At 40.6% G+C, this 26,302-nt stretch overlaps 1 protein-coding gene across 11 annotated transcripts in view; it reads left to right on the top strand.

Moving 5' to 3' along the window:
* The window catches only part of Ccdc62 (coiled-coil domain containing 62), a 37,321-nt gene extending 14,556 nt beyond the window's left edge, over positions 1-22,765 (top strand). For 2 of the 11 annotated variants that reach the window (XM_020159465.2, XM_020159468.2), the window contains 8 exons: positions 1,449-1,550; positions 7,310-7,398; positions 7,724-7,839; positions 9,593-10,315; positions 12,349-12,490; positions 13,838-13,963; positions 20,882-20,974; positions 22,061-22,765. In XM_020159465.2, coding sequence (XP_020015054.2) covers positions 1,449-1,550; positions 7,310-7,398; positions 7,724-7,839; positions 9,593-10,315; positions 12,349-12,490; positions 13,838-13,963; positions 20,882-20,935 — 1,352 coding nt within the window. In that variant the 3' untranslated portion in view covers positions 20,936-20,974; positions 22,061-22,765. Of the gene's footprint in view, positions 1-1,448; positions 1,551-7,309; positions 7,399-7,723; positions 7,840-9,592; positions 10,316-12,348; positions 12,491-13,837; positions 14,022-20,881; positions 20,975-21,708; positions 21,818-22,057 lie in introns of all 11 variants that reach the window. The other 9 variants (XR_012443545.1, XR_002212114.2, XR_012443546.1 and 6 more) reach the window with 9 other exon arrangements.
* Positions 22,766-26,302: the final 3,537 nt, after the last annotated feature.

The raw sequence follows: 26,302 nt of genomic DNA on the forward strand, positions 1-26,302 counted from the left end.
GTCATATGAAAACCTGGGCCAAGAACCTTGTAAGCAGAAGGAACAGCAAATGCAGAGACCACAGGGTGGGTTTTAAAGTGGGGGCATTCTGAGTTTTTTCTCTAATCCCAACAAATTCTCCATTTCTTTTATACCAACTGGATGTCCAGAAATTCAGTACAATTTGACACTATCTACCTATAACTGTCATATCCACAAGTTAAAAAGCTCAGTTCCAAGACTGTCCCTACTTAAGTAAGACATCATCACAAATCCCAGGGGGCTAACCTATTTCTGACCAACTGGCTATAAATTAGGAATTCACAACTACCACCTCAGGTTTCATCATTTGCTAGAATGCCTCAAAACTCAGGGAAGCCTACTCCTTTTTTGGATGTTATAAAGGATGCAACTCAGGAACTGCAGATGGATGAAATGGCTTCTGTGCACAGTGCTCCAAATGCCTTGAAGTGTTCACCTAGTGAAATGCGCTCAAAGATCTGTTCAGCAGTTTTTATAGAGCTCAGTCTCCGCACACACATACCCCTCCCCATTGGATGTTATTTGGCAGGGCTGAAAGTTCAAGGGCTCTGCTTGCTAGGACTTGTTGGTGATCAATCTGGTCCCAAGGCTATCTAGGGCACCACTTGACCTGATTAGTATAAATTCTGGTGTGGTCAAGGGGGAGTTTCTGTTTGTTTCTTTCTTTGGTGGAACTGAGGTTTGAACTCAGGACTTCCAGCTTACAAAGCAGGTGCTCTACCACTTGAACCACACCTCCAGTCCATTTTGCTCTGGTTATTTTGAAGATAGAGTCTCATGAACTATTTGCCCAGGCTGTCCTCAAACCTTGAATCTCAGTCTCCCAAGGAGCAAGGATTATGGGTGTGAGCCAGCTTGTTTTGGTTTTTTGAGACCTGTCTTCCTGTGTATCCTCAAACTTTAGGTTCTATGGCCTCGGCCTCCCAGGTGCTGGGATTATAAGAGGGACTCCTTTTGCACAACAAAAGACATGCCTGTCACTTGGGAAGTTCTATGGATTTTAGAAGCTCTGTGCCAGGAACAGAAGACAAAATCCAAACTACCTAAGAGGAGATCAGGAATAGAGGGAAAGAAGGAAAAGTGGTGGGAAGAGGGACAGGTCAGGTCATTGGGGCTTTGCAGTTTATGGTAATAAGTTTTGACCTCATCCTGAGTGCCCTAGGGGGACTTATTACCGAGAAATGCCAAATAATTTTTATTTTTAAAGATTGCTCTGCGTCTCCCTGGGCTGTAACAGGAGAGGCAGGGAGATTAGCCAGACCAAAGGTAGCGAAGCATTGCCAGGGACAGCCGTACATTGGCTATAGATACACAGGATTTTCAGAGTAAGTGGAATGGGGTGCTGAGGACATAAAGGTTGTTCATAGTATATGCTTTCTTAGGAAAGTGGTATTTATTTGAGGACTTGTTTTCCTTCTTTTATGAAGAGGACCTAAATGAAAAGACAACAGAAAACAACGAACAACGAGAAGAGATTATTCGCCTCAAGCAAGAGAAAAGTTGCCTGCATGATGAATTGTTTTTTACTGGTAAAAATAATTATTTTAAGTGATTGAAGGGTCATGTGTTTGTAACCTAAACTTTGTGTGATATTACTGTGACAGGCTAAAGGACATACCTGTTCTTGGGCTGGGAGTGACTCTAGGGGTAAAGTGAGTGCCTAGCATGTGCAAGGCCCTGAGTTCAAACTCCAGTGCCATGAAAAAGAGAAAAAAATACACTTTTTTTTTTAAACTGCCTTCAGAAGCGTTGGTAAGGGGACCAGGCGGGGAATTTTAAAGCTGTTATTAAGTCTCCAACTAACTCTGTTTCCTTCCTTGTAAAATAAGGGGCTATACTCCCTTCCAGCTCAAACAAATGAGTGTTTCTCACTAAAAACATAAAACTTCTGCTTTAAAATTCATCTTAAAAAGAATTATGAGGAGTGATGGACAGATGTTTGTAATTTTGTAAATTCTAGGTGAAAAGTAGGAATTCAGAGGACTGTAGCTAAGGGGTAGAGGGCTTGCCTAGCACGCGCAAGACACAGGTAGCCAGCAACACACACACACGCACACAGACACACATTTAGGAACTGAACATTCTTCTAATTTTGCAAACAAATTACCTAGAGTTACTGCGCTTGGAAAAATGCTCATTCATATTGTTGCATCAGTATGACCCTCAGTAAGAATACTGGGGGTAAATTTTCCCTGATGAGCAAGTTTCTCCGTGTGTTGTTATGCCCCCTTCTGATAAACATGAACACGGCCTCCATACCCTGCCTCAGAGTTCCCACTAGTGAAGGCCTCCCTTTCTCTCTCCCAACAGAATCACTGACATGGAGAGCCAGCCAGCGTTTTGTTAGGGTTTCATTGTTGGTAATTTGCATTAAGAAGACACAATAGATTTGGAGGTAAAGTTCCAAATAGAAAATTAGATTATCACTGCCCTCAATACCCCTGCTTCTAGTCAGAAAATACATTTCTGCAAATTAAAGGAAAAAACACAGTATTACTATTTAAAAATTTCAAATATAAACTGGACACCAGTGGCTCACTTCTGTAATCCCAGCTACTCAGGAGACAGAGATCAGAGGATCATGGTTCAGAGGCCAGCCTAGGCAAATAGGGCTGGTGGAGTGGTTCAAGTGGGGAGAGCTCCTGCCTAGCAAGTGTGAGGCCCTGAGTTCAAGCCCCAGTGCTGCCAAAAAAAAAAAAAAAATCAAATGCAATGAAGTTTTTATTTTTACTCTTCTGTGATTAAAGATTGGGGCAAAGTACAGTTTTCTGCCACCAGAAGTCACTGTTTTCATTATTTCTAGAATTGCTGAGTCTCATTTCCACCTCTTATGTGAATAAAGATAAAGCTATTTGTAGTTTTACAGTTGAATTAAAGCAATCTTTGTTTCAGTATTTGTGTGACAGGCACTCTACTAGGGCTGACAAATTTATTTAGCATTATACAGGTGCTATGAATAAAATGCCCTGGAAGGTCAGAGAAAAAAATGAAGTTTATATGATATTTTGATATTTTACCCCCTCTCCTTTCTTTCATGGTCTGTCTCTTCTCCCTTTTCTTTTTTTGAGACAAGGTCTTGGTAGGCTGTCCAGGCTGTCATTGAACTCCTAAGATCAAGCAATCCTCTCAAGTAGCTGGGACTATAGGTGCATACCACCATGCCCACCCACTTTTTTTTGTGTGTGTGTGTGTGGCAGTACTGGGGTTTGAACTCAGGGCCTTGCACTTGATAGGCAACCACTCTTACCACCTGAACCACACCTCTAGCCCCTCCTTTCAATTTTTGATTCATCACTTTTTTCTCATGCATCCTATTACATATAAGAAAAGCATGTGGAACTTTAGATAATGCTATCATTTGTTTTGTGAAATATATTTAAAATAAGATTTCCTAAACATCTTTCTACTGAAGACAATTGCATATCATTGTCTCAAAGCAATTTTTGTATGTTTTAGTTAAAGGGAATTGAGTAAAGGAATGTAAAAGGCTTAACATGATAATATGCTATCAGATGCTATGGCTAAAAATTAATACCCTTTATTGAAGTTAGAAGATGTCCTCAAGTTTTACTTTTTGTCTTTTGTTTGTTTTCCTTTTTTTTTTTGGCAGCAATGGGTTTTGAACTCAGGGTCTCATGCTTGCTAGGCAGGTGCTTTTATTGGTTGAGCCACTCCACCAGCTTTTGTTTTAAGTTCAAAACTTTTTTTCTTCTTGTTGAAGGTGAAGTTCATCATATAGGCTTAGAGACATTTAATTTGCTTGTGCATTGCTCCTCAGGGGTTTGCAAAGAGAACTGTTTCAGTGGGTGCTGACAGGCCTGTAGATGAGGGCTCCTTCCATTCAGTTCTTGCCTTAGGCCTCCCAGCCAGTAAACGCCACAGCCTCAGCCAGAATCAGGGCCCAATGCATGCTGTTCTCTTTGGCTGCTTGCTCAGGCAGCTGTTAGCAGAGCTCCATGCCTCTTTGCTTTGTGACCAACTTGTGACAATAGGCAGACCCACTCCACTTTGATCTCTCAGATAAGCCCAGCCATGGAGACAGCTAACTGAACTAGTGAGACTTCAGTATTTACAGCAGAGTTGCCTCTTATGCAACAGGTTATTCAGAAATCAGAGATTAAGGCAAAATTCAAATTCATTTTATTCTTGGGATTTTTTTCTTCTTTTTTTCAAATACATTTCAAGTTACCCTGAAGTAATTGACTTTTGTTTAGGGGCCTTGTTGTATTCAAAATAAGTACCTCTAACTGTTGGTAATATATCCAGCACGTGAAGTTGCCATTAATACGAGAGGTGTGGAATTGATACTTTCTGAGAGTTATCATTTCTGCAATTAAGAGAGCTGGGTTTCCCGTTTTACTTTTCCTTTGTTCACATAAACTAAACGCAATTCCATAGAAATGATGCAGGCCTACTATATTTATGTGGCTTTTTATTATGGTCTTAACTTACCTGATGCAAAGAAATTAAGAATTGAGCACTGGGTGCTGGTGGCTCAGGCAATACCCAACACACATACACACAAAGGGCTGGTGGAGTGGCTCAAGTGGTAGAGCGCTTGCCTAGCAAATGTGAGGTTCTGAGTTCAAACTCCAGTACTGCCTCCCCCACAAAAAAAAAAAAAAAAAAGAATTGAGGACTGGCAGTATGGCAGTGTAGCTCAATGGCAGAACACTGGCCTACCATGTGCCCTACATGTGATCCTTATCACTGCAAAAAACAGCAAGAAGAAGAAAAAGGTGCTGCACATCCGCCTTTGAGACTTGCATACTAAGCATGTTGGGGTGGCTTTTCTTCTTCCCTGTTTTTCTTTTTACTAGCATATTATCACATAAGGGTGCACTGTGACATTCACAGAACTACAATATACCGAGACTTACCCCTTCCACCACTCTCCTTTATCTTCTTCCCCCTCCTAGAACAATTACACCAGGTCTCATTGTTGTTGGGAATGGCCTTTCACAGATCACACCTCACTCTTTTTCACTGAGTTTGTGAGCACCAGCAAATACCACCAAACCAACTGTCAGGGAGAAGTCCGGTCCACAGCAAAGAACACATTTAAATATTATTATTACTGTAATGTTCCAAATGTACAATGATGATAACTATTTTTATTATGTTTTATGCACAAGAAAAAAGTGTGAAAATGTATGAAAAAACCACAGGTAAAAGTTGTAAATGTTTTATTTAAATTGTATCAGATTTACTTAAAACCAATTCATGCATAGTTAGAGGTCATTTTCCATACTTTGGTTTTTTTATTTATTTTTTTTTGGTGGTACTGGGGTTTGAACTCGGGACCTTACACTTGTACCTGCTAGGCAGGCATTCTACCACTTGAGCCACACACCTTGTCCTATATATTTAATTTGAATTCAGTTCTTAGAAATCTTTTTGCCTCTTTTGGTATTGGTACTAGTTTTTTTTTTTTTTTCATATGTGCATACAATGTTTGGGTCATTTCCCCCTCCCTCTACCCCCTCCCAATGGCACTAGTTTTTATTTTAGCCATTCTTACAGTTATGTAGTGGTGTTTCACTAGATTTTTAAAAATTAAAATCCCTGTACCACCAAAATTTTTTTTATCTTTTTGGTGATACTGGGTTTTGAACTCAGAGCTTTGTGCTTGATAAGCATAACCCACTGCACCCCCAATTTGTTTCTCTTTTTTTTGTGATGCTGGGATTTGAGTCCAGGACCTGTATATGCTAAGCAGGTACTGCTGAGCTACATTCCTAGCCAAAATTTATTTTATTTTAAAAAAATTATTTATTTTGAGACAAGGTCTGAATTTGATCCCCAGAATAAAAAAATTATACATATTTATGGGATTCAGTATGGTAATTCATTGCATTACACAACGTATAATGACCAAATCAAAATAATAGCATTTTCATCTCCTGGTATTTTTTTCAAGTGAAGCATTTATTGTTGATGTCTCAGTTTTGTGTGAGTCAGTTCTCCTTAAGAATAACATTAATGTATGCTCAGGTATAGTGCTTTAAATTCTTTCCTTTCTATAGATTCTTGGGTTTTTTTTGGCAGTACTAGGGTTTGAACTCAAAGCTTCACACTTGCTACACGGGCACTTTACCTCCTGAGCCATGTCTCCAACCCTCTGTAGGTTCCTTGTTGTTGTGATGGTGCTAGGGATTAAGCCCAGAGCTTTGTGCATGCTATGCAAGCACTCTACTACTGAGCCGCACCCTCAGCTCCTAAAATAACTTCTTTTAAAAAAGTTTTTTTTGAGATGGGGGTCTTATTTAACTCTTGTCTCAAACACGTGGGCTCAGGTAATCCTCTGTGTCAGACCTCCCATGTTGCTGGGACTACAGGTGTGTACCACCAGGTACCCAACTTATTAAAAATAAATTTCTAGCTAGGAATGGTGGTACCACCTGTGATCCTAGCATTTGGGAGGCTGAGGCAGGAGGATCTCAAGTTCAAGGCTAGCCTGGGCAACATAGTAAAATCCTGTCTCCAAAAAGAACCCCACCAACCTCCACCCGCCCCAAAAAAATAAGGGTTGGCAGATTGGCTAGTAAAGCACCTGCGTAGCAAGTGTGAAGCCCTGAGTTCAAACTCCAGTACTGCAAAATAATAATAATAATATTAGTAGCTTCTTAAAACTTTGGTGTACTTGCCTCCAAGCTTTTTTTTTTAGTACTGGGGTTTGAACTCAGGGTCTACACCTTGAGCCACTCCACCAGCCCTTTTTTGTGATGGATTTTTTCAAGAGAGTCTTGTGAACTATTTGCCCAGTGGGGCTTTGAACCATGATCCTCCTGATCTCTGCCTCCTGAGTAGCTACAAGTACAGGCGTGAGCCACTGGCACCTGGCTATGTGCAACACACACATGCGCTTCTGAATCCTTTTTCTCCTTTTTTTTTTTTTTTTTTGATGTGTGTGTTACTGGGGTTGAACTCAGGCCTTGTGCCTGCTATGTAGGCACTCTACCACTTGAAGCACACCTCCAGTTCCTTGAATCTTTTTTTGATGTACCATATTAATTATATTGTGAAATTTTCCTATTTGAGGAAGCATCTAGTCAGAATCACCATTCTTCAGTTTTAAGTTCAGAAACAAAAGGTGTTAGCGTTTTTGTTTGTTTCTTTTTTTGTGGTACTGGGGATGAAACCCAGAGCGTCCTGCACTCCTGCATGCTAGGTAAGCACTCTACCACATAAGCCATGTCCCCGGCCCTGCCTTAGGTTTTTAGAAGTGGAGAGGTTTGTATCGGTATGGCTGATAAAAAAAACGTTTAATCATTTTTATTCTTAATAGTGGAGAGAGAAAAGAGGAAAGATGAGTTACTTGATATTGCAAAGTCAAAGCAAGAACGCACAAATTCAGAGCTGCATAATCTGAGACAGGTATGGCCCTGACTATCTTAACTATTAGGTGAGAAATGTTTATGAACAAATTAGGAAACTGTGTGCCTGTTGATTTTGTTTATGGTGCTTCTGGAATCCTAACTATGCTACATTAGCTACGCATCATATTAGGCTGAGCAGATAAGGTCTTCATTATGGCCGTTAAAGGTTAGGAGACCAGCCGTACTGTCTAATCTCAGTGTGAACATAGGAAAAATAAAAGCAAAAACCATTTAATCTGTTTTAGAGTTTGAAAGTGCCAAATTGTTGCTTCAACTTGGTTTTATTATTATACTATGTATTGATTTATCAATATCTATGGCAGGTTTATGTAAAACAACAGAGTGATCTGCAGTTTCTTAATTTTAATGTGGAAAATTCTCAGGAATTGATACAGATATATGATTCAAAGATGGAGGAATCAGAGGTTCTAGAATCCAGGTAATCTCAGGAGATACTTTTAATATGATCTTTTATGTCATCGTTATTTTTTATTTTTTTAAATTTTATTTCATCAATATTTGCTCAGTACTTATTGTAAGCTAGTACCTGCTATTGTTCCTCATACAGTGGGAAATGAGCATATGTGAGCTAGTAATTATCATTATAATCCTGGGTTCTGATCTAAGAATTCTAATCATGATACTAATTTAGCCATTTGATAGAAGTAAAATCTTTATACATGCCTTGTGTCTCTCGGGTAGAAGGGTTGGAGCTGGGGTGGAAACCATGTGAACTAGAGTAGAAACTTGGAGATGAGTCAGTCCTTCCTTCATTCATCCAGTACTCACAGTGTTTGGGCACTAGACTAGGAATAGGAAATACTTGTTTCAAAGAAATAATGCCAAAGAATGGTAACTCAGCTCTGAGGGTGGTCACTGCCCTTTGCCTTGCTAATAGGAGACATCTTCCCTAACTTTTAACAACAAGCAGTGTGGTGATGAAACTGACTTCTGTAAAATTAAAATATGGTACATAAAGTGTGGTTTAATTTATGGGCATATAACTATACCACAATTAAAGTTAGTCTCCTTTTCCAAGCAGAATGTTTCAGAGCCAAGAAAAGGGAGAGGAGTTAGGGAAGTTCTCCGTGACTGCAAGTAATCCCCAAGTTTGGACTGAATCAGGTTGACTGCAGCCCCATTCCCTGGGAAAGGAGTTCGGAATGATGGGAATTAGCTGAGGGAGGGGTGTGAGAGGCCATTACTGCTGCAGCAGAATGATGGGGATTTAGCTACACTTTGCTGCTGTCTGTACTTTTCTTCTTAGGCCAGCTGCTGGTGGTTGTCTCTCTATTATTCAGCCAGCTGCTGTTGCCACTAGTAGACTACAGACCCACTCGGGATTCTCTTTCAGGCAAAAGCCTCTGGTGTATCAAGTCTTTCTTCTCTTTGGGCTTCATTGCCACTGGGAAGTACTAGATGAATTGAAGTTACTCCTGAAAAGCATAAAATGGTTTATGCAGTTACAGGAAAGAGTTGTTTTCTAAGGAATCAGAACAATACAGATCAGACATGGTGGTTACTTGCCTGTAATCCCAGCACTCAGGAGGCTGAGGCAGGAGGATCATGAGTTTGAGGCCAGTCTGGGCTACACAGTGAAACTTTGTCTCAAATAAACAAAAAGACTACCAGAGCCAGGTGTCTGTGGCTCATACCTGGAATCCTAGCTACTTGGAGGCTGAAATTGGGAGGATTGAAGTTTGAGGCCAGCCCAGGCAAATAGTTTGAGAGGCCCTATCTCCAAAGTAACCAGAGCAAAATGGACTGGAGATGTGTCTCAAGTGATAGAGCATCTGCTTTGCAAGTGGGAAGTCCTGAGTTCAAACCTCAGTCCCACAAAAAAAGAAAAAAAAAAAGAAACAAACAAAAAAAGAAAGATTAAAGAATACCTGAGTACATGTGACATGGAAACCCTCATGGTATAGGTTTTGTTACATTTACACAATATTCTTGATGTTCTTGTTTTTAGACAGTACTGTAGGCATTAAGGATGGGAAAGGGAGAGTGAGTGTAAGTTCGTCAGTCAGAATACTTCCTGAAAGAGGTAGGGCTGGAAGTGGGCTCTGAAGGTGAGACTAAAGGGTGTTACTGGGATTTAACTTTACCAGTGAGGTGTGGGGAAAATAATAGTTAATGATAATATAAACTCTAATCTTACAACCCCCATTTTTTTTTTTGTAATTCCATTATAGCAGAGACATGTGTTTATCAGACCTTGAAAATAACCACCCAAAAGTCGATATTAAGAGGGAGAAAAATCAGAAGTCACTGGTTAAGGACCAAAAATTTGAGGCCATATTGGCTCAGCAAAATAGGTCAGACAAGAACTCTTGTGATATATGCAAAGAGAAGAAACTACAGATTAATACTGCATTTGGGGAAAAAAATATAATTACTGTATCATCTCTGCTTACTAAAGACTTAGCGGAAAAACAAAAGTCTTGGTCTCTGGGCGGAAAAATCCAGATTGAACCTGAAAACAAAATTACATTGTGCAAGAGCCATGCAAAATCAGCAAAAAGTAATGGAATTGGGCTTCAGAATGAAGAGAAACAGCTCTCAGAAACATCTGTATCGTTACCTGATGAAAAGCAGTGGCATGATGTCAATGTCTACCTGGGCCTGGCCAACAGTCCTGGTTCAAAACAAGCAGAGAAGCTGGAGGTGGAATGTCATGAGGCAACAGAAAGATCTGAAATCTCTTGTTGCCCGAAAGATGGAGGCTGTCTGGGTGAGAGTGAGCTGTGTGAGTCCAAGTGCTGCCACCCAAGTAACCTCATCATCGAAGCCCCAGGCCACATGTCTGATGCTGAGTGGATGAACATTTTCAAGCCTTCCAAAGTAGAGAGGATTGTTCGCCACAAGACTGTGTGCACTTGTTCAGGAAGTGGAACGAAATGCAGTTCCTCAGCCAGGTTAGTGAGGCTCACATCTGTAAACACCCAAGGAGCACATCTGCCAATGTGCAGAAGTGCAGGGCTATAGTAGCCACTGTGTACCTCCTGCTAGCCTGAAAGCATTGTTTGCAAACAGATCTTGCTTAAAGATAGACCTTCACTCTTTCATCACAGCATAGGCAGATGAGTCTTTGATTGTACAAGGAGCCTGTTAGACTCCCCTGAAGAGTTTGTACTGAGGGTGACTTCTGAGGCAAAGGCTTTTCTTAAAAACAAAACCAGTTATGAGATGGGCAAGTATGTTTTATTAAAAAACAAATGGGTGGGTCACTACACAGAGAGGAATGCTGCTCTGGAGCATTCCTTTCCCAGATCCATGTGGAATCCACAAGCTGACCCTTTCAAGTCCGGACTGCACTGTCACAATTTCTTTTTGTCCTATCCAGGGTCACTTGGCACATTATATATCCAAACTGCTGCTGCTTTGTGTTCAGCTCATACTTGTTTCCAACTTTACATTTCCCAGACTTTCTTTTAAAAAAAGTTATGTGAGAGAAAGAATATTTGTGTTTAATAAGCCAATAAAAATTCCTCTTTTCAGAGAAGAAAATAGATTAGATATTAGCATATTCTGAATTATTCAGGCTCATCTTATTGTTAGAATTGCTGAATCTTGTGGTTGAGTGGCGCTGTAATGTCTTCTATTTTTAAATAAAGCATACCTCTTCAATCTTAAGAATGAGGTTTCTATATTGAGAAGCTTATTTTAATCATTGCATTGACTCTCATAGGACTTTATGATTAAAATTTTGGTACTTAAATTATTTTGAGTATTCTGTGGTCCTTTTAGAAACTTGAGTCCTTTAAAAATCAGATATTCTGCCAATTATAAAATTAAAAGTTGGTTGTCACACTAAATGTCATCTAGTCATGTTTGGTTTAAATATCTTTACATAACTATAAGTGTCAGTAGGGCACAATTGCCTATTTATTACTACCAAACAAGAACATTCAGAAATTAAGTGAAAACTGTGCACTGGATAGTTTTGAGAGCAGAATGGATACATACTAAATTTAATGTATGAAATAAATTCAAGTTTACACTCAGAGTTTTCTTTCAAGGCCCTTTGACCTCCTTGACTTAAAATAATTGAAGTGACTGCTTGTTCTGCCAGCAGGAGTCCATTGCCAAGGCATCCCATACAAATACTTGATTAAGCAGAAAAGATAATTCTGTTTTCCTGGTTTTTCTTAGATTACAAGAACTTGTGTATCTACTTTATTATCGAAGTAAAGTGTTCACATTTGTTCCATTTGACAAAGAGAGGTATGCCTGCGGAGGCAGAAACCATAGGCACCTGCTCTTCTGTGTATTCCCTGAGACCAAGTACTGCAGGTGCCATTCCACTTTTACAAAAGGGCCTTACAGAACCATTAACAAACATGAGTCTCATAAACCAAAAGTCTAATGCTGTGTAAGTTGAGCCTTACACTGTGTTAATTTTTTCCCTCCCTTTTGGATGATCCTATCCCTAAAACCTTTTTTTTTTTTCCCTTGGTGGTAAACTCAGGGCCTTGTGCTTGCTAGGCAGGAGCTCTACCACTTGAGCCATTCCCCCATCCCTTTTCTCTCTTCATCTCTCTCTCTCCCACTGAGCTATACTCCCAATTCTCTCTGTACTTTTTGGAGGAGGGAAGTTCCTTATTCTGTAGTTACCCTTAACTACATTTTTTTTTTACTTTTTACTTGCAAAAGATGTGAATTTATTTATACCCAAATCTAAAATATCCTCCCCAGCCTTGAGCTCGTCATTTAAAACACTTAAGCTGGGTATAGTGGTGCATACCTGTCATCCCAGCACTCAGGAGGTTGAGGCAAGAGAATCCAAAAGTTCTAGGCCAGCCTGGACTGCATAGTTGAGACCTTTTCTCTAAATAAATTAATAAAAGGCACTTTTTTGTCCTCTTGGCAGTTTTAAGTATAAATATATCAGCAATCCGTGCACAGTAATACTTATGGTGTCTGATTCTGTTTGGTTCATTGTTCACAGTGAATTTATTGCCATCCAGCATTCCCACTGCCTGGGTTCAAAATCTGCAGTAAGAGAAGGTGAGACTGAGGCCCTGCTTGACAAAAAGAGCTCATCCACGGGCTCACTACCCAGCAAAGATGCAGCAATGTCCAACGAACAGGTGTGTACTGTGCTCAGCAGTTCCCAGCTTATTCAAGCAAGGCTTTCCCTCAGCAAGCTTTTAATTCTTCTGTAGCACTATTGCTTAATTTTGGCTTTACCTCAGGAGTTTTTTTAATTACAGTATAGGACTTTAAGGTTCTTTTAAAGCAAACTTTTTTTTTTTTTAGTGGAACTGGGGTTTGAACTCAGGGCTTTCATGCTTGCAAAGCAGGCACTCTAGCACTTGAGCCACACCTCCAGTTCATGTTGCTCTGATTATTTTGGAGATGGGGATTTTGTGAGCTGTTTGCCTGGGCTGGCCTCTAACCTCAATCCTTCCAATCTCAGCCTCCCAAGTAGCTGGTTTTACAGGCGTGAGCCACCACCAGTGCCCGGCTCTTTTTTTTTTTTTCTTTTAAGAAAAGTTGTATTTTTGTTTTTTGGCAACTTAATATCTTCATTGTTTAAAAGCACAACAAATCCAAAAAACCCCAGCAGTACAGAAAGTACACCCAGAGCATGTCACCCAACTGCTTTTCTTAGCTACCCCTTCCTCCAAACACACACTCTGGCAATAGTAGTCTACAAAGAGACACAGGTGATGTGATGGTGACCTTATGGACATCTGTCTGCAGAGATAAGTATACTGACCAATGCACAATAACAGAATTTCACTATAGAAGAAAACGTCTTAACATTCATGAGTTACCAGGATCCCAGGATGGCAAATTTAAAGCTCCATTCTGATAATGAGAATCTTAGGCTGAGGCCTTGAGTCATTCAGCCAGCCTTTGTGTTTATAGTTTTAAACCCTATGAAAGCTCTCTTTCCTACTTTTTCTTTTTTTTTTTTGTGGCACTGAAATTTGAATTCAGGGCCTCACACTGGCTAGGCAGCCCTGTTTTGTTTTGTTTTTTAAAGAGTAAACAGTCTGGCAGAGTGGCTCAAGTGGTAAAGTGCCTGCCTAACAAGTGTGAAGCCCTGAGTTCAAACCCCAGTGCCATCAAAAAATAAATAAACTGAATCAACATACCCTAAAAACCTGAACAGCCTTTAGTGTTAAAGTTCCATTTTGTAAGTATTTTGACCTGCTAATTATGACTTGAAAAGTTTATTTAGGAAGCCTAAATATCTAGGATGTTTTTGTCAAATTGATGTTAATTAATTACAGTAAACTATTTCTCTTTAAGTCCAATTGTTTAACTGAGTAGACTCAAATAAAAGGAATTTGGTGTTGTAGTATTGGATGTCCTGCTTTGCTTTGTAATAGCTTAGTCAAATATCAACAGGCAGTTAATGTTTGTGTCTGTAAGTTGGATTTGTGAACATAACACTATGCTTCTCATTTCCTGAACGCTTTTCCCAGGATGACTGCTCCCCCACAAGTAAGCTTCAGCGCTTGCTGGCAGAGTCTCGGCAAATGGTCACCGATCTGGAGCTGAGCACACTGCTGCCCATCAGCTCTGAGAATCTCAACAGCAGTGACAGAAGTGTGCGTTTCCTTTCCTTGTGACAGTACTGGGAGGGCCTGAAAACCACTGAGTGCTAGAGTGTGTATTACTGGAGGGAACTTTTTCTTTCTTTTTTTTTTTTTTGTAGTCGTGGGTACTGGGATTGAACTCAGGACCTCGAGCTTGCTAGACACCACTCTACCACTTGAGCCATGCCCCCAGCACCCTAGAATGAAAGTTTCTGTATGTTTCTTAGGGAAGTAACACACTTGCTTTATTTTAAGGAGGAAAAAAATCATATTCAAATGTCATCGCATCCGTACTGCCTCTCCCTCTCTCCTCATTATTTGGGGCATGTGAACATAAATCTTGGGGATTTTTGGATTCCTGAGACAGGGTCTCAAAGTATAATCCAGGCTGTTCTTGAACTCACAATCTTCCTGTCTCTCCCTCCCAAGTGCTGGGATTACAGCTCTGTACCACCATGCCCAGCTTTAGATATGGTCTTTTTAAAAACAATCATAGAAACTGTCACACCCAACCAAGACAACAGTCATCTTTATTATCATCTAATGCTGACCATGTTAACTTTATCCCATTTTTCTTACAGATGTCTCTGTTCAAACAAATACCCAACCAAGGTCCATACTTTGCATTTAACCATGTCCCTTAAAATTTAATCACCAATAATTCATTTATTCCCTCTCTACTACCACTGTTTCTTCCCTTCCATCATCTTCCTTCTGTTTTCTTTTTCTTCTTCCTTATTTTAATGTTTTCGTACTGGAATCAAACCTCAGGTGTCACACATGCTATCCATGCACTCTACCACTGAGCTTTATCCCAGGCCCATCTTTTGTGTTTAATGCCATCCACTTGTGGTGGTCTGGGGTTTGAACTCAGGGCCTTATGCTTACTGGACAAGTGCTCTACACTGGAGCCATGACCCCAGGAATGACATTCACTTGTAAAAGAAACACTGGGTCATTTGTCCTGAAGAATTTCTCACATTCTGGATCTTGCTGACTCTGTCGTCATGTTAGCACTTTCCTGGATCCCCCATAATTCCTGGAAACTGTCATTTAGACTTAGCAACTTGGTTAGAGTCATGATCAGCTTGAGGCTTGGGTGTTTTTGTTTTGGAATAACTGATTCTTTGGTGGTGCCATCTGTGTCCTATTCTGTGGTATCGAGAGGGTCCTAATATTGGTTTTCCCACTTACAGTTGTTATGCCTGAGGGGCGCACTTGGGAGTTTGTCAGCCTGAGCTTTGATACTGTCAGGTTTCTCTAAGGCTCACTGAACGAGTTAGCATTCATCCATAATGACTATGTGGACGCATTACTGCGTTAGGAACTCAGAATAGTTCTTTTCTAAATGTCATTCAGGGAATGTTTCACGTGTTCATTGTAACTGCTTATTCTGAGCACATTTCCCGTTCAATAGCTGTCATATAAGTTGCCTTATAGGTTTTATAGCCTCTATGTAAATAGTGAAAAGAGCACTGGACTTGAAATCAGGAGAGTTGCCCAGTTTCCTAACTGCTTAAAGATTCAGGGGTAGAGTGTGTACTTAGCATACATGGGCTTATTAGAGTCCCAGCACTGGAAATAAAAAAAAAAGAACCTTAACAAAATATAGATTGCATATAATCTTTAAAACCTGTCCTAGTACCTTAGAGAAAATCTAGCATAGATCACGCTGGTTCCGTAAGTTTGGACAAGACACCTGCACTCATGTCACCAATGTTCAAGTCACGTTGTTGACACTGTCACCTCAGCAAATTTCCTCCTGCTTTTTGAAGTGATTCTCTCCTCCTCCCTACCCCAGGCAATGCCTCATCTGATTTTTGTCAATAGAGACTAGTGCTTTTCTGCTTGTTCCAGAGTTTCATGGAAATGCAGTCAGACAGTATATATTTTGTGTGTGTGTGTGTGTTGCTAGGAGTCAACAGAGGGCCTCACAAGCCCCTGTCACCCAGCTGCACCCCCACCCCAGTGTACACTCTATTTAGCTCCTTTTAGTGTGATTATTTTGAGACTCAACCATGTTGCTGAGTTTTATCGCTGATGAGTAGCTCATCAAATGACTATACTACAGAGTCTTTATTTACTTTTCATTGGTTGTTTTTTTGATGGTACTGGGGTTTGAACTCAGGGCCTAATGCTTACTAGATGATGCTCTAGCACTTGAACCACATCCCTAGCCAGTATTCACCTATTGATATTTAAATTTCCAGTCTTTCCATTTTGGGGTGATCATGGATAAAATTGCTATGACTTTTTTTTTTGGAACGGGGCTTTGAATTCAGAGTTTCCTGCTTGCAAAGCAGTGCTCTACCGCTTGAGCCACGCCTCCAGTCCATTTTGCTCTGGCTATTTTGGAGATGGGGGTCTCACAAACTATTTGCCCAGGCTGGCCTCAGACCCCAGTCCTCCCAATCTCAGCCTCCCAAGTAGCTGGGAGCCATGGACATTTAATATCATTCTTCTTACGGATACACATTTTCATTTCTTCAGGGTGAATACCGAGAAGTAGAATTGCTGGTTCTCCATCAGGTGTACATTCAATTTCTTAATACACTGCCGAATGGTTTTTCAAGTTGGTTCTTCTGCTTTCCATTCCCACCAGCTGTGTGTCCTCATCAGTTCTAGTCATGTCAATCTCTTTGATTTTAGCCATTCTAGTAAATACAAAGAGGTAGCTCATGGTTTAATTTGCATTTCCTGTTGGCTAATGGTACAGACGTTTTCATGTGCTTACTGGTTCACCATATGTCTTTCTTACACCCTATGTTAAAATTGAATTGGAAGACTACAGGCATACTCAAGTGATAGAGTCAAGGCCCTGAGTTCAAATCCCAGTACTACCAAAAAATTCTTTTTGAGTTGTTTCCTTTGTTATTAGTTTCCTTTGTTGTTACTGAGTCATAAATCCTTTGTCCTTTGTCAGGTATATTGGAAATGTGTATTTTGCCTTTTCATTTTCTTAACAGTGTCTTTTTGTGTGTGTGTGTGTCTTTTTTTTTTTTTTGAGACAAGGTCTTGATATGTAACCCATACTGGTTTCAAATTCAAATCCTACTGCTTCATCCTCCCAAATCCTGGGATTATAGGTCTGGGTCATCACGTCCAGTTTACCAATGTCTGTCGAAGAGCAGCTGAAAAGTTTTGTTTTGTTTGGGCAGTACACAATAGTTAGTGTTTGCATGCTCCACACTGCGCAGTATCTCAAAGTGTCATGTCTGTAACATAAATATGTACAGTTTTTGTCAATTACTGAATAAATTTACTTTTTCTTGTGGTAATAGGAATTGAATCCAGCCTCAGATATGCTAAGTATGTACTCTCCCAGTGAGCTATACCCCCAGCCTAAAAAGATTTAAATGTGACAAAATAGTAGAACAGTTTTATACATGTTAAATGGTTAAGAAGTGCATAAGTATTGCAATAAATAGCTGCTTTACCCAGAGGGCTCGGGGGTGCTTGAGTGTGTGTGCGCGCACGTGCATGTGTGTGTCCCTACAGGGCTCCATTCCACTGAACATGGTTCACTTAGTGTTTCTCAGGGACCAAATGGCATGCAAACAAATGCAGCTTCATATCATGCCCAGATTGTCCACCAATATCAGATTATTGGAGCCAAGTCACATTTTCAGAATACGTATTACAGAAGAACTATCTTTTAAGCTAATCTGCTCGACAGACTCCCGCCCATCCTCACTGCTTTAGGCTTTTATCACCTCTTCCTTAGCATATGCTGTAGTTTAGATCTGGAATGTCCCCAAAGTCCCATGTATTAAAGGCTTAGCCTCCAGCCTGTAGAGCTGTGGGAGGTGGTGAAACTTTAGGAGGTGGGGCCTAATGGTAGGAAGTTAGGCCATTGGGAGTACACACATGAACAGGATTTCAGGGCCCTGGCCCTTCCTCTTTCTCCTTCATTCCTGGCGGTGAGGTGAATGGGCCTCCTCCACTGCCCACTCCCTCCATGATGTGCTGCTTCACCACAGACCAAAAACAGTGGGTTTGTCTGATCAACTGAAACCTCTGAAATTGTGAGCTGAAATAAACCTTTCTTTCCTCTTTTTAAGTTGATAAGCTCAGGTATCAGAAAGCTGAGAGAGTTTTATGTCAAATTTCTATTTAAGATATAAACAAGAATTCTCTTGTCTTGGTCCTCAGTGTTGGTCTGTGTGTGTTTGTGTGTTTGTCTCCAAATGAGTACACATCATGTACACAGAGTTGTACCAAGTTCTGATGCTTGGTAACTACCTTGAATGGAACTGGTAGGAACACTGGAAAAACAGCAAAACCATGACCTCAAGTATAAATGGAAGAAATACTAAGGCCATTGGAGGTGGGTGAGGACCTGGTTTAAGAGAATTTTTGAGCTAGTAAGACTCAAAAGAAGTATCTAATCCCAACCTTTCATTTTACAGGTGAGAAAGGGATTATATGACCCCTCTTGCTCAGCATCCCACAGCTAGAATCAGAAAATCATTTAATTGGAAGAAATACTGGCTCCAAACAATATATTAGCTGGTAGATTACTAATTCTAGAGATGTTGGGAAAACAGAATTTAACTAGTAGAGATCTTCTTGGCAACATGTTCACACACTCCTCCCCAGATGCCTTTGAACTTGCTACAACTAGAAACAGAAAAGGCAAATAATTTTGTAAAACTATCCTTAATTTTTGCAACAAGGAAGCAGGGTAAAGTTCTGATCGCCTTTCTGCCTCACAAAGCGTTGCCATCTGTGGCTGAGGACCAGGTTGGTAATTCAGAGCATTTCTGTGGAACAGCCATTCTCACACCACATTGAGGATCTCGGGATGAGTCAGGCCTCTTGGTAGGAAACAGCCAGGTGTTCTAAAACCACAGAAGAACCGACCCTTCCACAAAGCAGTGTTGCTTTGGGAATCTCTTCTACAGATACTTCTGCAAGAGATGAAATAGCAGAAGTACAAGATTTTCGTTTGAGCATTGCTTTATACTAGCAGTGAAAAATGGGAAGCAGGCCGTGTCCAGCAAAGGAGAACTGAATGAATGAGTGATAGTATGCACAAGGACACTGCTCAGCTGTAGTCGGGAGCGGAGCTGAGACAGAGCCCTACTTACAGATGCATTGGCAGGTGAAAAATGTCCTATCCTGAAGGTTCATAGGTGTCCTTCAGATGTAAGGGCCCAGGAGCACACTGGACGGAGAATAGGATTGTTACAAATAGGTCAAGGACAAGCTGCAGGCAACACTTCTCCACTCAGGCCTTTTCATATTATTTGGATTTTTTAATCAATATAAATGTGTTAGCTATTCAATAAAAACAACAGAAAACACCCCAGTAAGCTATGAGTAGAAAGGAAGTCATAAAGTGTACTGTAGCTACATCCTGGATCTAGCCCTCACTTCAAGAGTGAGAATGGGGAGACGCTGTGACTGGTCCACGGGGCTAGACATCGTAACTACCACTCTAAGACTTGTAAGCTGGGCGTGGTGGCTGGTGTCTATAGTCACAGCAACTTGGGCTACATTCGTAATCTAGTAAGACTCTCAAAAACAGGCGGGGGTGTAGCCGTAGCTGGGCATGGTGACACACAGCTGTAATATCCCAGCTAGTTAGTAAGTGGAGGCAGGAGGATAAACAAGTTTGAAGCCAGCCTGGACATAGTGAGACCCTGTCTCTAAAACAAAAGTATGGGGGTATGGCTTGAGTGGCAGAGCACTTGTCTAACATACGCAAGACCCTGGGTTTAATCCTTAAGTACTGCAGAAAAGGAAGAAGAAAAAAAAAACTGCTATATTTTCTGCATTTTTTTTTTGTGGTACTGTGGTTTTACCTCTAGGCAGGCATTCTCCCACCTGAGCCACTTCACCAGTCCTGTCAGGGTTCTTAATACCGTTTTGTGGCAGCCTATGGATAATGTGAGGTTTGCTGTGTAGTTTTTACTGTGTTCGAGCACACATAGCAAAGCTTCCCATCTCATCTGTCTCTACATGTGCTTGCAGTGGAATTAGGGACGCTCACTATGTTGTGCAGCCATCACAGCCAGGTATGGACATAACTCTTCACCTTGCAAGTCTGAGGCTCCACCTCCATTAAATCATTTGCGTGTCCCACTCTCCTTGGCCTTGGCAATCACTGTTTTACCTTCTGTCTCTGACTCTCACTACTCTAAGTACTTTATGTAAGTGGAATAATACAACATTGGTCTTCCTGTGATTTGCTTGTCACGTCTTGATGAAGATTCACCCATGTTGTGGCATGTGTCATATGCCATTGACCACTGGACACGGACACCATATTTGGTTGATAGATACCTGGGTTGCTTCGTGGACGGTGCTGCTGTGGGCATAGGTGTGCAGATAGCTTGTGGAGGCCCGTTTCCTGTCCTTTAGAGCACATACGCAGAAGTGGAATTGCTGGGAGGGTTATGTTTCTCAGTGAATGAAACCAGGTCTCTTGGATTGGGAAGGGTAAAGAGGAAGCAGAGTGAGTAAGATCGCAGAGCTGTGGAAACACAAGTGGGTGCAGGGTGGGGGCACACTGGAGTGTAGGCCGCACAGGCAGGGCGGAGGAAGGGAGTGGGCTTACCTACCAGCCAGAGTGTACTCAGGAGGCACAGAAGTCTGTGGGCTATTAGCAGTGACAACTGTCTGTTAAGCGTTCACTACACAGTCTCCAGTAGGTTGGTGGATGGGCCAGTTATATTGAATGGTAGCTGATTGTCAAAGCTTAGCTATCATGCATGTATAGCAAAGAGGGCCGTCCTGTGAGATTAGAAAAGGCAGCCCACACAGAAATCAAATGTTTCATGGGTGTATGATAGCTGTATAGAAATACTTCACATAGTTCATTAATTCCCTAAGGGCTTTTGAAGGCATTTCTGCTACATTTGTGTGTAGTCTTAAATGTTTTCCATTTTCTCTATGCTGGGTACTAATATGGGAATTGTTTTCTAGAACTTAGACCTCTCAGAAGAGTCAGCTCAAAAAAATACCATAGTCAGTCATTGAAGGAAAGAAAGTCAACTTCACTTTTCATCATGATCATGAGTAAGTCACCTTTGCTTGTCCCACCTTGTATCTCAATTAATATTTAATAAGTAACTTAGGAACACTGATAATATAGTTAGGACCATGTATTTGTTTGACCAGTAATCCTTTCTCTTTTGCTTGACCTATTTATACTGTACACACCTTCTAAATTTAACCTGAGTAAAATGTCAATTACTTGTAAGAGAAATACAGATCAAAAAGTTGTTCTCAGTACCTAGAAGTTTATCTTTATTTTTTTTCATAATTTTTTATTAGGATATATTTGTTGTACAGGGGATATTCATAGTGACAGTTCCATTTATATTGTACGTTAGTTACATCACCCCATCCCAGTACCTAGAATTTTAAATTTAAGAAAGTAAATGTATAGACCCAGCTTTAAAAATCTGAATCTAAGATCAGGCATGTTGACAGATGCCTGTAATTCCAACGCTTGGGAGGCTGAGGTGGAAGATAGTAAGTTCAAGGCCAGACTGAACTATGTATTGAGACCCTGTGCAAACAACAACAAAAATGGCCTGTAAATTAGCATTTCAGCATTTCGTCCAAATGTCTAACTGGAAAGAAATCAGTATGTGGGGTTTTAGCTTTGTGAGAGTTTATTGACCCAGAAGTGTTTTTTTTTTAAATTGTTTATACATTTATTCATATGTGTATACATTGTTTGGGTCACCTCTCCCCTCCTTCTCCCACCCCCCTCACCCCCTTCTCCCATCCTCCCACTCCCCCAGGAAGTGTTTCTTGGGCTGTGTTTTCTTCTATCAGACCTTCATGTCACATGCAGTCTCCTCAGGATCCAATTTGATAACTTAAGTAGCACAGACTGCAGATGTTTTCCATGTGAGTATAAGAGCCTTTAAAGCTGGGATGGCAGAGGCTGGGCAGCTGCTGCCTTCCTCCTCCTCTCCCTCCTGTCCTCTCTCTTGTTGAGTTTTCGTATTTGTAATACCAGTGTGTTACATGACCTGACAGTGATGAGATCTGGAAGTGTAGTCAGTGTCATGGACACTGGGAGCTCTTAGCACCCTGTCCAGCACTTAACTGATTTCCATTTTGTTGACTGTTTTCTTCCCCTGGAAGCAGATTCTCATCTACGTGGAAGGCAGAAAGAAGACATCCATACGACACACTTCACCTGAAGACAAAGAGGCACTTGATACCAAAAGGAAGAGAAACTGAAAGGTTGATTTGTTAAACATCTGCATTTTGTTTGTTTTCAATTGACCATTTTTTCCCATAAGAAATATTTGCATGTATAAGAAATGAGGCTTCAGTATGCATACATAAATTTGGGATTATGTAAAGATCAGTATTAGAGAAGCTCTTCAGAGAAGGAGAACCCCATGTGAAAAATGCCACTCTATCTGCTATCTTAAAACCTGGGTGTACATTCAAGTTATAACCAACAGCTTGTCAGTGTCTGCTCCAAAATGGTATTTTCTCCTAAAATTCTAAGTTTTATTGCTGAATTTTGCTGTGCTCATAGACATGAGATGAGATGGTATAAAATGTTTTTAATGGTACGTCACTTTGGTTGCTGGCAGTTGAGGTCTGTCTGTCCGAAACCGACAGAGCCGCATCTTGTCTGGGTCTCTAGTAGTCAGTCTACTTACACAAACAAAAGTTTGCTGGAAGATCAAGTTTTGTATGGAGTTTTTTTGTAGTAACGACTAAAAGACTTCCATTTTAACTTGTAATTTAATTTTTAAAAAGAATATACTTTGTACCTGTGTCCCTTCTAAGTGAACTGATCATCTTCAATCAATAAAATATTTTAATAAAGAAAAATTATTTTCTTTGGTTTCTTTTTATTATACAGGAATAAAGTAAGGAAAGTTAGTCACTTTAAAGGGAACCTGGCAAGGTAATTTTCTTGGGAATGGGAGCATATTTTTTAAGCATTACAGATACCAAAGTTCTGTTGTCTGGGTCAGTGCCCTTTGGTAAAGGCTTCAGTGTTTCTTTAGAGATGATTTTCATGAGAGGGGAGGGGCCGCCCACTTAGCTTTTTTTTTTTTTTGCGGTACTGGAACTTGAACTCAGGGCTTTCACCTTGAGCCACTCCACCAGCCTTTTTTTGTGAAGGGTTTTTTCAAGATACGGCCCCACGAATTATTTGCCCGAGCTGGCTTTGAGCCATGATCCTTCTGATCTCTGTCTTCTGAGTAGCTGGGATTACAGGCATGAACCACCAGGGCCCACTTAGCCTTTCTAATTAGAGTGCCGAAAGAGAACTGGGGGAGGTTTGCCTGCGGTCTCTATGAATACTTGCTTTTTCCCCAGGCTGATTGTACAGACTGGGGCTGGAAAGGCAGAGTTGACTCTGAACTAGTGCCTGCCAAGTAGGAAACCCAAAATGTCTCCGGAGAGGCTGAAGTCCAATCTGAGGATCAAAATACTCGATTTTCTCCTTCATGGCCACATCTCTAGTTGCTTTGTGAAAAAGGAACACTGATTAGATGCTGAATAGGAAAACTTCAGAGGACTAAAGACTTTGAAAATAACTAAAAATTATTTTATGGCTGTATGCTGGTAGCTCATGCCTGTAATCCTAGCTATTCAGGAGACAGAGATCAGGAGGATCAAGGTTCAAGCCAACCCAGGCAAATAGTTCACAAGACCCTATCTCAAAAATATCTATAACCAAAAAAGGCTGGTGGAGTGTCTCAAGGTGTAGGTTGTGAGTTCACATTCCAGTATTGCAAAAAAATATATATATATATTATTTTATGGCTGTGTTTTTAGCATACAGGATTACAGTATAACACCCTTTTAAAATATTTTTAATTTTTATTTTGAATTATCATACATTAATAACATGAGGTGATTTCATTGTGATAGCTCCACACATGCACATGCTATGTCTTGAACAAGTTCACCCCTCCATTATAGTCCCATCCCCCTCCCTCTTCCCCAGTGTTTGGTGGGTTTCATTGTATGGTAGTTACATGTATATATGCAGTGTGCTTTCATCCTCCTTACCCCAGCATCCTTTCTTTCCCCCGCCCCCTCCTGTTACCCCCCAGACTGTCCCCCGTATACATTCATGTCCCATTATCATCATCATCATTGTAGCTCCAGGTTCCATAAATGAGCGAGAACATGCGATATTTGACCATTTGAGCTTGGCTTACTTTTTTAAAATATTAATCCCATATATATTATGTTATGTTATATTATGTTATGCTATATTATATATCAATTTTCTTTATCCATTCATCGGTCGTTTGCACCCTGGCTATTTCCACATTTTGACTATTGTGAAGAGAGCTGCAATAAACTCGGGCATGCACATATTCCTCTTGTGGATTGATTCACACTCCTTTGAATGTAGGCTCAACAGGGGTATGGTGGCATCATCAGGTAGGTCTGTTTTTAGCTTTTTGAGGATACTCCTACTGATTGCCATAGTGGCTGCACTAATTTACATTCCCACCAACAGTGTGTGAGGGTTCCTTTCCCCACATTCTCACCAGCATTTGTTGTTGATTTCTTCTTAATGATTGTCAGTCTGACTGGATAAGATAAAATCTTAGGGTAGTTTTGATTTATATTTCCCTTATGGCTAAGGATAGTGAACATTACTTCATGTATTTATTAGCCATTTATATTTCTTCTGAGAACTGTTTAATTCATTTGCCCATTTATTAATTGAATGATTTGTTCTATTGTTTAGGTTTTTTGTTGTTTTGTTTTTTGTTCTTTATTTGCAGCTCTGGGGTTTGAACTCAGATCCTACACCTTGAACCACTCCATCAGCTCTTTTTTGCGATGGGTTTTTTTGAGACACATCTTGCAAACTATTTTCCTGGGCTGGCTTCAAACTGTGATCCTCCTGATCTTTGCCACCTAGGATTTATAGTACTGTTTAGTTTTTTGAGCTCTCTGTATATTCTGGATATTAATCCCTCATCTGTTGAATAGCTGGTGAAAATCTCTCGTTCTGTGGGGTTGTCTCTTGATTCTGGGTAACTTTCTTTTTATATGCAGAAACTTTTTAATTTGATGCAGTCCCATTAGTTAATTCTTGCTCTTATTTCCTGGTAATTGGAGTCCTATTCAGAAAACAGTTTCCTAGGCCTATCTATGTCTTCCAAAATTTTCCCCATTTTTTCCTGTCATAATTTCAGTGTTTCAGATCTTACATTAAGATCTTTTATCCAAGCCAGGCGCCAGTGTCTCATGCCTGTAATCCTAGCTTCTTGGGAGGCTAAGATGGGGAGGATTGCTGTTTGAGGACAGCCCAGGAAAATAGCTTGTGAGACCCCTTTTCCAAACAATAACCAGAGCAAGATGGACTGGAGGTGTGACTTAAGTGATAGAGTGCTTGCTTTGTAAGCATGAAGCTCTGAGTTCAAATCCCAGTCTCACCAAAAAAAAAAAATCTTTGATCCATTTAAAGTTGATTTTTCTACAGAGTGAAAGACACGGGTATAGGTTCAGGCTTCTGCATGTAGATAACCAGTTTTCCCAGCATATAACACCTATTCTTCTTCCAGCACATTATTGTGAATTGTATCACATGCACTTCAGAATGGTAAATTTAATATTATTAATTTATCTTGTTACTTAAACATATGAACGGTGTCGTAGGTTACACTTGAAAGAGCTGCAAGGTAAAATAGATTTTAGAACTTAGACTTTTTTTTAGGTTGTACTGGGGTTGTAACTCAGGGCCTCACAATTTGCAAGGCAAGTGCTCTACACTTGAGCCATACTCCCAGCCCTTTTTCTACAGACAGAGTCCTGCATTTTTGCCTGGGTCAGCTTCAAACTCCAGTTGTCCTGCCTGTGATCTCTCCTAACTGAGATACAGGTGTGTACCATCATGCTTGGCTTGCTTTTTTGCGGGGGTAGAGGAGTCTAACTTTTTTGCCCAGGTTGACCTTGAACCACTATCCTCCTACTGTCTGCCTCCCGAGTAGCTGGGGTTACAGGCATGAGCCACCATGCCAGGCATTCTTAAAGTCAGCATATCAGGAGGCAACTGAATTATGCTTTAATTTGCCTGCCAGAAATAATCTCAGAATTGGAAAAGACTGACAGAAGGGTATTTTTAGAATTTGTGAACCCCCAAAAGAAAGAAATTGAGAATGAAGATAATATATAAACAGTAAGAGAAGTTTTACCCAAAAAGGTGGCAATACAATGCTTAGAACTAAGAGGCCAGGGTGAGGCCGAGGTTCAAAATCTTGTCACACTGGCTAATGATCCCAGGTTTTCTTCTGTTCCTGACTTGTGATCCTCCCTCTGTGGTGACACCTGTAGTAGGTGGAGACTTTGCAGTGGCACAAATTTGTTCCCCTTGAGCCATCTGATAGGATC

The sequence above is a fragment of the Castor canadensis genome, chromosome 18 (genome assembly GCF_047511655.1).
Source record: "Castor canadensis chromosome 18, mCasCan1.hap1v2, whole genome shotgun sequence".
NCBI classification, from domain to species: Eukaryota; Metazoa; Chordata; class Mammalia; order Rodentia; family Castoridae; genus Castor; species Castor canadensis.